Here is a 13,377-nt window from a genome sequence, read left to right on the forward strand (position 1 = left end):
TTGGAAGACACTGGGATATCTTTTTAAAGAATACTGTTGATGTCATTGATCATGGAAAAAGTATGTGAGTTGTATGTAGCCTCTTAGTCAAAACCACTAACCCTGTCCTTCGTTCTTTCCTCTGATGAGGAGAAAACCAATCTGAACTTCACACTCACCTATGAAGTGGGTAACCGGCTGGTTGATATCTTTTGGAAGAATATTTTTCAAATAGTAAAATCCTTAGCATCACACAAATCCAAGGGTTTTGATTCTTCCTTATTTCTTGTACCGTGTTTTCTATCTTGGTATTTCCTGATGCGATCATTGAAATTGTTTGCTATGACAATAATATCAATAACATTAATTTTTGTGACAGCTTAAACAAGGACCTCAGAGAACCTGTCCCTTCCACTGTCAGTTTATCCAACTTATGGGAAGTAAAAGATCAAAGGTTTCAATGTTGTAAAACTTGATATACTTCATTGTATAATTAAAATATATTTCTTCAGTGAAGAAATTATACCAGTGGGAATATTTTAGGATCACTTTGATGTTAATGTCATAAACAAATATTAAAATTATACTACAAAATAATATTTTATTTAAACTTCAGACTGGGTAACAATGTACCAATTAGAACGTTCCAATAATGAACCCACTGGTTTTCGGGTAAACTATCACCAAAGATGAGAAGATATATAAAAAAATACATCATTAAAATAAAATTTTGAAATATTAACTTATTTTCTTTTCCATAAAATGTGTGTTTTCATTTGCTTTTAATGTTCTACATCTGGGTTTACTCATTAAAATAATAATACATTATGCTCAGATATAGCTCTGTGTTTGAGAAGTTTGTTTCACAAATGTGTGGAAGTATAGGTTTTGTATAGTCACACAACACCTTTGGTATCTCATTTTCTATTATAACCTCAAACTAACCAATCCCTTGTGAATGGAATTGGTTGTTGGAAACTGTATAGAAGCCTGTCAAAACTTTATATATATATTTTCCCCAATATGTATGTGTGTATATATAGATCATCATCATCATCATCGTTTAACATCTGCTTTCCATGCTAGCATGCATTGGGACGATTTGACTGAGGGCTGGCGAACCAGATGACTGCACCAGGCTTCAATCTTAAACTCTGCCAGATCAAGATTGAAGCCTAGTGCAGCCATCTGGTTCGCCAGCCCTCAGTCAAATCGTCCAACCCATGCTAGCATGGAAAGCAGATGTTATACGATGATGATATATATACACACATACATATAGGGGAAAATTAAGATAAATACAAGTATAAATTATTAGCTCCCAGGTATATATTTACATATATAATTTATTTATTTACTAGTATACTTTTACTTTTTACCCTTATTAGTACTTTCTTGTTCAGTCTTTTCTTCCTTTTTTTTTCAACTCACTTCTCTAAATACTTATAAATTATCACATCAAGTGTCTGACTTTAGATATTAAATCTCTGTAACAGAATATAATACTGTTTCCCTGATGATCCATTGTGTTTAGGCATCCAAATGCATTTGGAGTGCAAATAACTGCAATGGTGAAATGTACAAAGGAACTAAATACTTATACTAGGGTTAATTTTAATTTTCCCCTCCAAATGCTCCGTATATCATAACTAGTAACACTACCAAGGACAGTGATGGGCTAATCACAATACTGGAAACTGACTGGATAATGATAACCTACGTGGAGCTCTATTTCATACTGAACACAATATAATGTTTGTGTGTAGTTGTGTCTCCTTGCCCTGATATGTGATAATTGTAAATGAGACTCACCAGTATGCAAGACAAACAGACACAAACATACACACACATACATATAGGCACAAGTGAGGTTGTCTGGTAAGAAGTTTGTTTCCCAACCACATGATTTCAGGTTCAGTCCCATTGAGTGGCACCTTGTACAAATGTCTTATAAGTGGATTTGGTAGACAAACTGAAAGAGGCCTGTTGTGTGTGTGTATATATGTATGTATATATATATATATATATACATATATATATATATATATAACGGGAAGCTTTATGAAAATAGACAAAAGGCGAAGGCAGGTGGAAAACAAACAAACAATTGTATTAGTATGGCGCTCAGGAAATATAAATAAAACAAGTCTTTAACGTTTCGAGCCTACGCTCTTCAACAGAAAGATACACAGAGAGAAAAAAAACACAGAAAGAAGGAGAGAAAAAAAATGCGTGCAGTAACTAACGAATCAACATGGCTATCTGATTTCGGCCAGAGGTCAAAGATCAAACATGAGACGCGAGAGCGAAATAAGGGGAGATAATAGGGTTGAATGACCCTAGGATAGGTCTGGACAGGCGTATGTATGGGGTTGGTGTAAGTATTAGTATGTATTAGTATGTATTAGTACGTATTAGTATGTATAAGTGTGTGTGTGTGTGTATGAGAGAGTATAAGTGCGTATGAGGGGTCTGGACGTGTGTATGTATAGGGTTGGTGTATGTATTAGTATGTATTAGTTGGTGTATGTATTAGTATGGCACATCATATATGATGTGATGTGTAAAGTCGTGTGGTGTAGTGAGGGGGAGGGGGGGAGGGAAGGAGGGAGGGAGAAAGAGGGAAGAAGGGGAGTAGGGGTGAAAGGATGAAGGACTGAAGAAGTAGGGGTCGGGGGGGAAGGATAGGTGAGGAGGGGGGGAGAGTTGAGACCAAATGGCGTATAAGAGCGAAGAGAGAAGATTAATTCCTGTTCACGGCGCAAACGGGAATCCGGATGGCCTCTGTGTAAGGACAAACCGAACACATGGAGTTCTGCTGCACGACAACGCCTGCCCCATATATATATATATATATATATATATATATATATATATATATATATATATAAGTAGATATATCTGAGCATGTGTGTGTTTGTCCCCCACCACTACTTGACAACCAGTGTTGGTGTCTTTACATTCCTGTAAGTTAGAAGTTCGGCAAAAGAGGCTGATAGAGTAAGTACCTGGCTTTAAAAAATACCTAATGGAGTTGATTCCTTTGACTAAAACCCTTCAAGGTGGTGCCCCAGCATGGCTGCAATCTAATGACTGAAACAAGTAAAAGTTAAAAGATAAAGATATACACACACCATGAGTTTATTTCAGTTTCCATCAACTAAATCCACTCATAAAGCTTTGGTTAGCCCAAGGCTATAATATTGGGTTGGCAACTAAGTTCCCGCTGTTTTTTTTAATTCAAATTTTTTAAAAGGTTTAATATAAGATAACAACTAATTAATCAATAATGTATTCACCCTTGTTGTTTACAACTTCTTCCCAATGTTCAACAAGATTTTCAATACCTCGCTGGTAGAAATCACCCGATTTTAACTTGAAAAATTGATCCAACCAAGCTCTTAATTCTGCATCAGTATTGAACGAAACTCTGTGCATAGTATTTGAAAGAGGTGGAAATCCATTAGTGCCAAATCAGGAGAGTGTGGCAGCACTTCCCAGCCATGTGTTTGAATGGCTTCCTTGGTCATATTGGCGATATGAAGGCAGGCGTTGTCGTGCAGCAGAACTCCATGCTGCTGATTAGGTCTTTTCTCTTGAATAGCCGTGTTGAGTCATTCTGCGTTGACTGTTTGGTTCTGTTCAAGCAATTCATAATGGATAATCCCTTCCCAGTCCCACCTTACACACAACATCGTTTTATGCGGATGAAGATCTTGTTTCATGCACAGTGTCGCATATTTATCAGGGCTAAGCCATTCCTTACGTTGCTTCATATTGATGTACAGGCACCATTTTTTGTCACCAGTAACGATTCAGTAAAGAAATCGTTGCTTGTGTCCATGAGTTGAGCGGTGATGAGCAAGAAAACCAGTGGAAATTGTGGCTCGTTGATTTTTGTTGTTGTCACTTAAAGCATGCGGAACTCATGCTCCATACTTCTGAACCTTTCCCATCAAGTGAAGATGCTTCTCTATAGCAGTGTGGGAGTATTCCATTTTCTCTGCCAGTTCCCTTGTCGTTTGATGAGAATTTTCATGCAAAAGTTGATTTAATCGCTCTTCATCAAACTCAAGTGGACGGCCAGAACGAAGTGCGTCTCTGAGGTCAAAATTTCCATTTTTGAACTTGGCATACCAATCACAAGCAGTTTTTTCAGCTATGGCACCCTCTCCATACACAGCAGAAATGTCGCGAGCAGCTTTTCCGTTCTTAGAGCCTTGATTAAAAACAAAAGGAAGGAGGTATCGAAAATGCTCGTTTTTCTTAACTTGACATTCCATATTAATGATCTGAAAATAAACAAAAATTAACGAAAATTAAGAAAAAAAAACCCAAAACAAAATAGATTCCAAATTGATTCAAAAATAGAATTTTGAAGTTTTTCACACCAACCACATGTTGGCCAAAACTGATGGATCAAACCATATTGTAAGCATTGATGCCTTTTATGATAGTATGGAGTGTGGTCCTGAGCTTAAAACTTAGCAGGAGCCTTGCTACAATACTATTATTTTGTACTAATTACTATCAATACACTGACTACACTATCAGTCTCTCTTTCTGGATACACTGATTAAATGTAGCAACAACACATTCACTGCTAGATGAATAAACATAATTCTAGTTTTCACTTAGACAATGGATATTGATATACATCAAAGTAATATAAAAATATATAGCTATATTATAATTACTTTGCGTTACAAATCTCTTATGATAAAAGGCAGATTTTCTCTGCCTCCCAAACCGTTCGTTTTTTATACAATTCTACAATATAGAATTTCTTCAATTGGAATTTACCTATCATTTTTACAAGTAGATTCCATCGGGTCGTGGCATGTAAAGTTTTTTCAATTTCACCCCCAATTAAGCAAAAATTTGAGAAAAGTAAATATTTTACGATTTCCCTCTTTCATTTCAAGTGCTTCACTCCTACCATTACACTTTCTCCTCGCAAGTGTGCAACAATTAAAGTGAAAGTATTTATATAAAAGGAATGAGCAATTAATACTGGTCATCCTTTTTGCTAGAAGAAGATCCGCTGTGGTCTTATATGCTACACCACTGGTTTTCAATTCATATTAATCAAATTAATATTCAATTTTTCACCCTTATTATGTGTGTGTGTATTAGCAATTCGTATAAAATTGCATCAATGACTTGAACTTGAATAAGTGGTTTCACATAAATGGGGATACATTTAAAAGGTTTGTTGTTGTTATTATTACTGTTTGACTATTGTAATCACGTTTGTTGGTTCCTTGTCAGGGAAACGTTGTTGTGTTGCATTTGTTGAATAATTGTAAATGGTAACCCCCCCCCTTTCAGAGAAGGGGCTTTGGTTATTGTTTTAAAATTGAATTGTGTCCCTGTTTGGGGAAATTGACAATATTTTCACTGTCTTTACGGAAGCATTTTTGTTAAAATGCCTTCGATAGAAGAAAGTCCAAAAATGAATTTCGCTGCAGCCGTACACTTCTATACAAGAGGGAGGACAAGATCCAATTGATCGAAATTGCAAGAGACGGGCCTACAATTCCAGTCTGTTATATATTTTGAGTATTGTTATCACTAGCGATATCAAGATATAACTTTGTATTTTGTATTTTATGTGTAGATGTATATATATATATATATATATATATAGATGTACATGTAATATGTACACATATATACATGCATAATATATCTACTCATACACACACACACACATACATAGGGGCAGGTGTGGCTGTGTGGTAACAAACTACGTTCGAAGATACTGTACTTGATATGGGTGGTAGTGCCTTGCCGGTCTATGGCCTACCTTCAACAAACTGGGAAGGCACAAACACTCTGTCTTCACATTTGCTGCGTGAGATATGTTTTAATGTTGACGAGCTTGCCGAGTACATAGCCGACAATGAGCCAAAGCTCCTTCCAGAACAGAAGTTCGCTTACAACTCCGTCTTTAATTCAGTCTGGGCCAAAGCTGGGGGGATTTTTTTCCTGGACGCTCCTGGGGGTACTGGGAAAACTTTTCTCAATAAATTAATATTGGCTGAGATTAGGCGAACACAAGGCATTGCCCTAGCTGTGGCATCATCTGGAATTGCGGCTACTTTGTTGCCAGGCGGCAGGACAGCTCACTCCACTTTCAAGCTTCCGCTTGACTTAGCGAAGACTGAGACACCAACTTGCAACATCAGTAACAGCTCCGATCAGGCAGAAGTCTTCAGACGATGCAAGCTTATCGTTTGGGATGAATGCACGATGGCCCACAGAGGTGCTCTTGAGGCACTAGATAGATCTCTCAGAGACATCAAACACTCTTCAGCTCCCATGGGAGGCATAACACTTCTTCTTTCAGGGGACTTCTGACAAACACCTCCCGTTATTCCCAAAGGGACTAGAACTGATGCAGTAAGTGCATGTCTTAAGTCATCCACATTGTGGCCACTGGTGAAGACTCTCAAACTTCACACCAATATGCGTGCTCATATGCGACGTAATATCACATCAGCAGCATTTTCTCACACCCTCCTTGCACTTGGCGAAGGCAAAATACCAGGGGATGAAAATGGTAATATTGCCATCGATTCCATTTGTACCATTGTTAAAACGCCTTCTGATCTCAGAGATGCAGTGTTCCCAGATCTACAAGCTAATTATCAGAATATGGATTGGATTGGCCAAAGGGCTATTCTGGCCCCGAGGAATAAAACTGTTCACCATATTAATGATGAAATGCTAAAACTCATTCCTGGGGATGTCTATGTATATAAGTCTATCGATACAACTCCTGACCCAGATGACGTCATCAACTATCCAATAGAGGTACTCAATTCCTTTGAGCCCCTCGGACTACCACCACACATTCTCAAACTTAAAGTTTATCTCCCACCGTAAACTTATATCAATATTTGCCTGAATAATCATCATAATTCAGTGCAATCATTAACAGTACTTTCAAGCAATTCAGCCCCGAGCATTGCCGGGCAATTCTGCTAGTAGAATGATAATTATACCAACATAGTTCTTTTCAAAAATCCTGCTTACTGTCTCTTATGTGTGTTATAAGTTATTCTTAGTAGTTTTGCCTTGTGTGTGTACAGAATGTTTATATTGTTGTTGAATGTGTTGGCTGGTTGTATTTCAGCATCTTCTAGTTGTTGAATGAACTTTGTTGATGTCCAAGATAATATTCTCAACAATACAGATCTATAGATATCACATTAAATATGTTGGATGTAACAGCAATAGTTTGACAGTTGTCTCTAGTATGTAACCTATCAGACATAAAGAGGTGACTCTCTAAATGTCATGTGTAACCAGTTGCCAAGTATTTATAACCAGTTAAATTCAAATCTTCTGTACTAGAACAAGCAATTTTTACAACTTCCAAACTAAGTTTCAGACTACCTAACTTACAAACTACAGTCTTACTTAAATTTTGCATAATCAAACATAGTTAATATTAGTCAAAGGATAATCAGTAACTATTCTTTATTGTTTCAGTAAATTTATTTCATTTGTGAAAGGTTTGCAGAATAAAGATCAGGAAGAATGGTGTATAATCAGAAGGCAAAAATCAAAGTACAAGAAAAGACAAAATCTCCGTGCCGTGAGGGAAATTATGCTTACTGAATATATACGAAAGGAGTTGTTAGAAATGTAGTATTGTGGCATCAGTACAAGTAAGGGATACACAAGAAATATCACTGACAACCTAGGAATACTGAAATGTAGGCATAAGGAATGAAGTAGAGTGAAATGAATGTATATGTAGTAGGAATAAGAAAGGGATGGAAGAAGTTCAAGGAGCTATTACATGTTTTGATAATAAAGGATTTCCCTCTTTGTACAAAGTACAGACAGTATGATGAATGTGTAAGAATTGTAATGTATGGCAGTGAGACACAGGTTCTGAATGTAGAACTGAGGCACATTAAAAAAATCAGCTGAGTACAATCTGTTGAATGTGTATGTTATCTTTCACGAAAGGCAGAGAACAGATGATCTGGAAAAGTGACTGAGTATTAAAGGTGTTTGGCAATGAATGCAAGAAAGACGACAACACTGATTTAAACATTGTATGTCATACCAGGATAACATCTGCTGGATAGAAAAGAGGGTTGAGCTGATGGTAGAAGGAACTCTTGGCAAAACGAATTAGTCAGGACAGTCAGTCAAGTATGATGATACATTGTAGTGTAAACCTATATCAGCATGGAAAAATAGATATCTTATAATTTAAATAAGTGTTTTTTATTATTTCAGTCACTAGAAAGTTATAAAAGATAAGTCACTAGTTCACATTGCTGTTTTACTTAATGACCATCATACATTAGCATTTTATGGTTCATTCTGATCACACTCATCTAGTTTCTCACCAGCATGGATATGTTTGTGGATAGTTAAATTATAATTCCTAGAGTATGATTTACCACAGACATCACAGTGATATGGTTTTTCTCCTGTATGGCTGCGTTTGTGGGCAGATAAATGAGCCTTTTGAGTGAATGTTTTACTACATATATCACAATGGTAGGGTTTCTCTGCTGTATGAATATGTTTATGAACAGATAAATTATCACTGTATGAAAATCTTTTACCACAGATATCACAGTGGTATGGTTTCTCTCCAGTATGAATACGTTTATGGAGAGATAAATTACCATTTTTAGTGAACATTTTACCACAGATATCACAGTGGTATGGTTTCTCTCCAGTATGAATACGTTTATGGAGAGATAAATTACCATTTTTAGTGAACATTTTACCACAGATATCACAGTGGTATGGTTTCTCTCCTGTATGGATACGTTTGTGGGAGGACAAACTACAACTTTGAGAAAATGTTTTACCACAAATATCACAGTGATATGGTTTCTCTCCTGTGTGGCTACGTATGTGGGAAGACAAACAAGCACTAACAGAAAATGTTTTACCACAAATGTTACAGTGGTGTGGTCTTTCTCCAGTGTGAATAGTTTGTTTATGGTAAAACAAACTACCCCTGTGACAGAACGCTACACCACAAACATCACATTGGTATGGCTTCTCTCCAGTGTGAATACGTTTGTGGACAGATAAGCTGAAATTTCTAGTGAAAGATTTACCACATATATCACAGTGATATGGTTTCTCTCCTGTATGGATACGTTTGTGGGCAGACAAACAACTACTTTGAGAGAATGTTTTACCACAGATATCACAGTGGTATGGTTTCTTTCCTGTGTGAATAGGTTTATGGTAAATTAAACTGCCTCTGTCAGAAAATGATTTACCACAGACATCACAATGGTATGGTTTCTCTCCTGTATGAGTGCGTTTGTGAATAGATAAAGTTACATTTTTAGAGAATCCTTGACCACAAATATCACAGAGGTATGGTTTTTCTCCTGTGTGGGTACGTTTGTGGTAAGACAAGGTACCACTTTGTGAAAATCTTTTCCCACAGATATCACAGTGGTATGGTTTCTCTCCTGTGTGGATGTAGTTGTGAGAAGACAAACTACCACTGTGTGAAAATTTTTTACCACAAACATAACAGTGGTATGATTTTACTCCTGTATGGATACGTTTATGGGAAAATAAACTATAACTTTGAGAAAATGTTTTATCACAGATATTACAATGATATGGTTTCTCTCCTGTGTGCATTCGTTTGTGGGAAGATAAACCACCACTTTGAGAAAATGCTTTACCACAGATATCACAATGATATGGTTTCTCTCTTGTGTGAATATGCTTGTGGAGCAATAAAGAACTCCTTGTGGTAAATCTTTTACCACAATCTTCACAGTGAAAAAGTTTGGTGACTGAGTGACATAATTTATGTTGAATTAAATTCTTTCTAGTTGAGAATATCTTGCCATAAATATCACAAGGTTGTGATTTCTTTTTCATATTTTTCTGTGGTTGAATTGATAAATCAATATTTTCAGACTGTTTTTTCTCATTCATAACTTTCTCTTTGAATCTATCAATCAATACACACATACATATATTATATGATAATGAGAATAGGTTTAGTTAAGAAAAACCTTAAGTGATTGCTTCGATTAACAAACTGTCTTCAGATATTTATATTCTTACACATAAAATACATCAGGATAAAAAATCCCAGTTTAATCTAAATCTCTAAGTATACATTTCCAGCCAATAAAGGTATATTATTAGTAAACCATTTCAATTCCAAGGAAATATTCCAAATTCATTCAGCCAAAAGCTATAGAAACAATTTGACATCTGATTGAAGTTCTTTTTAATCTTCAAAAGTTGATAAGTATGTTGATCATTTTCAGTGAAATATTTTTTATCTCAATGTCAACAGAAAACCTGAAATAAAAAGACAACATGAGAGTCAGTGAAGTGCTAACATGCAGATTATTGGAGAGAAAATACTTCACTCAAGGTATTAAAAGTTAGAATGACAAGATATTTTAGAGATGCAACTTAGAACACAGGGTCCTAAATAGTATCTCTCTTTTTGATCAGACTGCTATGGTTGCTTAAGATTGAGAGGAAACAGAGGATTACTTGCTTAACATGCCGTTTAGGAGTTTCCATAGCAAAACCATATTCAACACCGTATTCATGAATTTGTTTCTGTCACATGATACATGGGATCTTTTTAAAAACCTTTTTCTATTAATCAAACAAAAAATAAATAATCTAAAAAATTTTTTACCTTAGGCATTCTTTCGATATAGATATTTTATCTGTCATTCCTTCCCAGCAAGTTTGATGGCGTATTCGGTATAATCCGTAAAAAGACTTTATGTATTTATTTTTGTTTTGATATACCTATTTCTTTATTACCCACAAGGGGCTAAACACAGAGGGGACAAAAAAGGACAGACAGGTATTAAGTCGATTACATCGACCCCAGTGCGTAACTGGTACTTAATTTATCGACCCCGAAAGGATGAAAGGCAAAGTCGACCTCGGCGGAATTTGAACTCACAACGTAACGGCAGACGAAATACCGCTAAGCATTTCGCCCGGCGTGCTAACGTTTCTGCCAGCTCTACACGCTTTGCTGTTCAAGATCGGCTTTCATTCTCTTGACAGCTCCTGTCACCTACACGAACAGTTATCCATAAATCTGTTTTATGCTAAATATTTTTTTACTGTTGCTATACTTAATTTTTATGTAATTGTTTTTACGAATCGTATGTTATTTTTAGATATATTTTTGTAATATTTTGTCTTGTTTCTTGAACCTTTCATACATACATACATGGTTTCTAGAAACACACACAGACACATTAAATGAATAGTAAAGGATTGAACCCCAGACGCTGTGTGCGTGTATGTATTTCAAAGGCACAGCCTTGTCATACAATGTGTCACGCTGATACTGTCTGAGAATTACATTAACGGTATGTGTTTGTGGAATATTCAGCCACTTACACGTTAATTTCATTGAGTAGGTAATTCATTTGATCAAACCACTGAATGCTCATCGTCGAAACCGATGGAGAAACCATCATATATGTATGAAAGATTCAAGTAACAAGACAAAAAAATTACAAAAATATATCTAAAAAAGAATCTTTTCGGGTTGACCGGTAGTTTTTAACATAATTTCTAGGTAACTAAAAAAATTTAAACTTCGTATACTGGTAGAATGTGTTTATAAAACATTTTTTTCTCTTGGCTTTATTGAGAAAATTCTATGGTTTGTAAGATATTTGGTCTTTAATTTCTTCAATTTCAACCAATCACTGGCGTCTATTGAGTTAAAAAGCATTCTGTGCCGTATGAATATGTCCCTCGTTTAAGAAACACATTGGGTTTATTTACATTTGTGAAGAAAAAAGATACCCTTCCCCCAACCCTAACCCTAAATCTAAAATAGATTGAAATGCAATAGATCGATTCTAGGGTCATAATTATGGGTGACAATTTCATATGACACCGCTAGAAAAAACTGCCGTTTTAGTTACCTAGAAATTATGTTAAAAACTGCCGTTCAAACCAAAAAGATCCCTAAAAAATAACATACGATTCGTAAAAACAATTACATAGAAATTAAGTATAGCAATAGTAAAAAAATACATAAGCATAAAACAGATTTATGTATGTCTGTGTATGAATGACTATGTTTGTGTGTGACTGTATGTGTATGAGCGTGTAGGTGACAGGAACTGTCAAGAGACTTGAACAAGCGTGTGGTATATCAAAACAAAAATAAATACATAAAGTCTTTTTACGGATTATACCAAATACGCCATCAAAACTGCAGGGAAGGAATGCCAGATAAAATATCTATATCGAAGGAATGAAAATTTTATTTTCAAACTTTTTTCCATTACGCTCAAACAAAGAATTATTTAAGAATTTCTTTCTCTCCGAAAGACCTCTCCCCACCCCGTCGGAAAGTTTCACCACAAATTTCTTTAGAATCGGTTCGTTGGTGTAAATTTTTGTTCTCATATTCGTTTAATAGCATATTTTGGCACCTATTACACTTCTTTTATTTTTTTTTTGTTTTGTTTTGGTGGCCGGATGTTAAAGCAAACGTTGACCGATTTTTGTACAAAAGTAATGTGTAAATTATATATGAACGGTACTTATACAACTAATGTACTTACTTGTAAAATGAAATAATGTTGGGAGACTTGAAATTGATGAGAGCATTGATACATTGAACAGAACTTTGAACTACTTCTTACAGGATATCTCTATTCTGCTTAATGAACAATCTCTTAAGTTAATTACTTATTATTAACACTGTGAATAAATGTAAACAAAGAAATAGTTTATCTACAATGTTTATAGATTTAGAGCAGTGTGAGGTTCACATATTGGAACTGTCAGTGCTTGTGTGCGAAGAACTTACCTCTAATCAATAGAGAGCGCAGCACTGTTTGTTTCTGCGGAAAAACTTTATAAATGTTCACTACCTTATAACACCTATTAATCAGCTAAGCAAATGACCTTCTCTAAGTGCATTAAAAAAGCTATAACATATTCAGAACACACTATTTCAGAAAATTATCTGTTTTCTTTAAGCACATAAAAGACAATTTTATCTGGGGCAAAATGAGGAAGACAAAATAATGTAAATTTGCCTCTTCAGAATTACATTTATATATAAAAAAAAAAAGTCATACGCTTCAATATCCGGATCTTTCTTGTTTGACTTTCACTTTTACTAAATTCCTTTAATTTTGTTCCACTTGATTTCAAATCTTGTGCATTGATGTAGTTTTGTATGCTAATTACGTCAATATACCGAATTTTCACTTAGTTTTAAAACTTGAAAAGGTGAAAGCCAAACAGAAAAGGTCCCAACATCCATCCTTAGACATCAGAAATGCAACAAAAAATTTAAATATCTAGAGCAAAGGAAAGATGATCATGGAAAAATGGCACGTGGTATGAAATTAATGGATCTCCACT

At 35.3% G+C, this 13,377-nt stretch overlaps 3 protein-coding genes across 5 annotated transcripts in view; 1 reads left to right on the forward strand and 2 right to left on the reverse strand.

Annotated features, from left to right (window-relative positions):
- The window catches only part of LOC115214080 (zinc finger protein 62 homolog), a 433,795-nt gene extending 420,961 nt beyond the window's left edge, over nt 1-12,834 (reverse strand). The window contains exons 1-2 of the mRNA XM_029783125.2: nt 12,626-12,834; nt 3,345-3,354 (exon numbers count right to left, since the gene is read on the reverse strand). The gene's annotated coding sequence lies outside the window, so the exon portion shown is untranslated. The remainder of the gene's footprint in view (nt 1-3,344; nt 3,355-12,625) is intronic.
- LOC115214374 (zinc finger protein 271-like) overlaps nt 1-13,377 on the forward strand; it is a 34,701-nt gene that overhangs the window by 7,478 nt on the left and 13,846 nt on the right. Inside the window, exon 4 of the mRNA XM_036504383.1 lies at nt 596-651. Within this exon, the coding sequence (XP_036360276.1) occupies nt 596-651 (56 nt within the window). The remainder of the gene's footprint in view (nt 1-595; nt 652-13,377) is intronic.
- On the reverse strand, nt 7,684-12,696 carry LOC115213889 (zinc finger protein OZF-like). Of its 3 annotated transcripts, XM_036504338.1 has the most exons (3): nt 12,567-12,696; nt 9,114-10,305; nt 7,686-8,858 (listed from the first exon to the last, which is right to left on the reverse strand). In XM_036504338.1, exons 2-3 carry the CDS (start codon nt 9,964-9,966, stop codon nt 8,317-8,319), a joined length of 1,395 nt encoding a protein of 464 aa, XP_036360231.1. In that variant the 5' UTR covers nt 9,967-10,305; nt 12,567-12,696; the 3' UTR covers nt 7,686-8,316. The 3 variants fall into 3 exon arrangements, with proteins under 3 accessions (XP_036360230.1, XP_036360231.1, XP_029638721.1); XM_036504337.1 differs by lacking the exon at nt 12,567-12,696 and adding an exon at nt 10,658-10,727 and having other exon boundaries at nt 7,684-10,305; XM_029782861.2 differs by having other exon boundaries at nt 7,687-10,305.

Source organism: Octopus sinensis, linkage group LG7, assembly GCF_006345805.1.
Source record: "Octopus sinensis linkage group LG7, ASM634580v1, whole genome shotgun sequence".
NCBI lineage: Eukaryota > Metazoa > Mollusca > Cephalopoda > Octopoda > Octopodidae > Octopus > Octopus sinensis.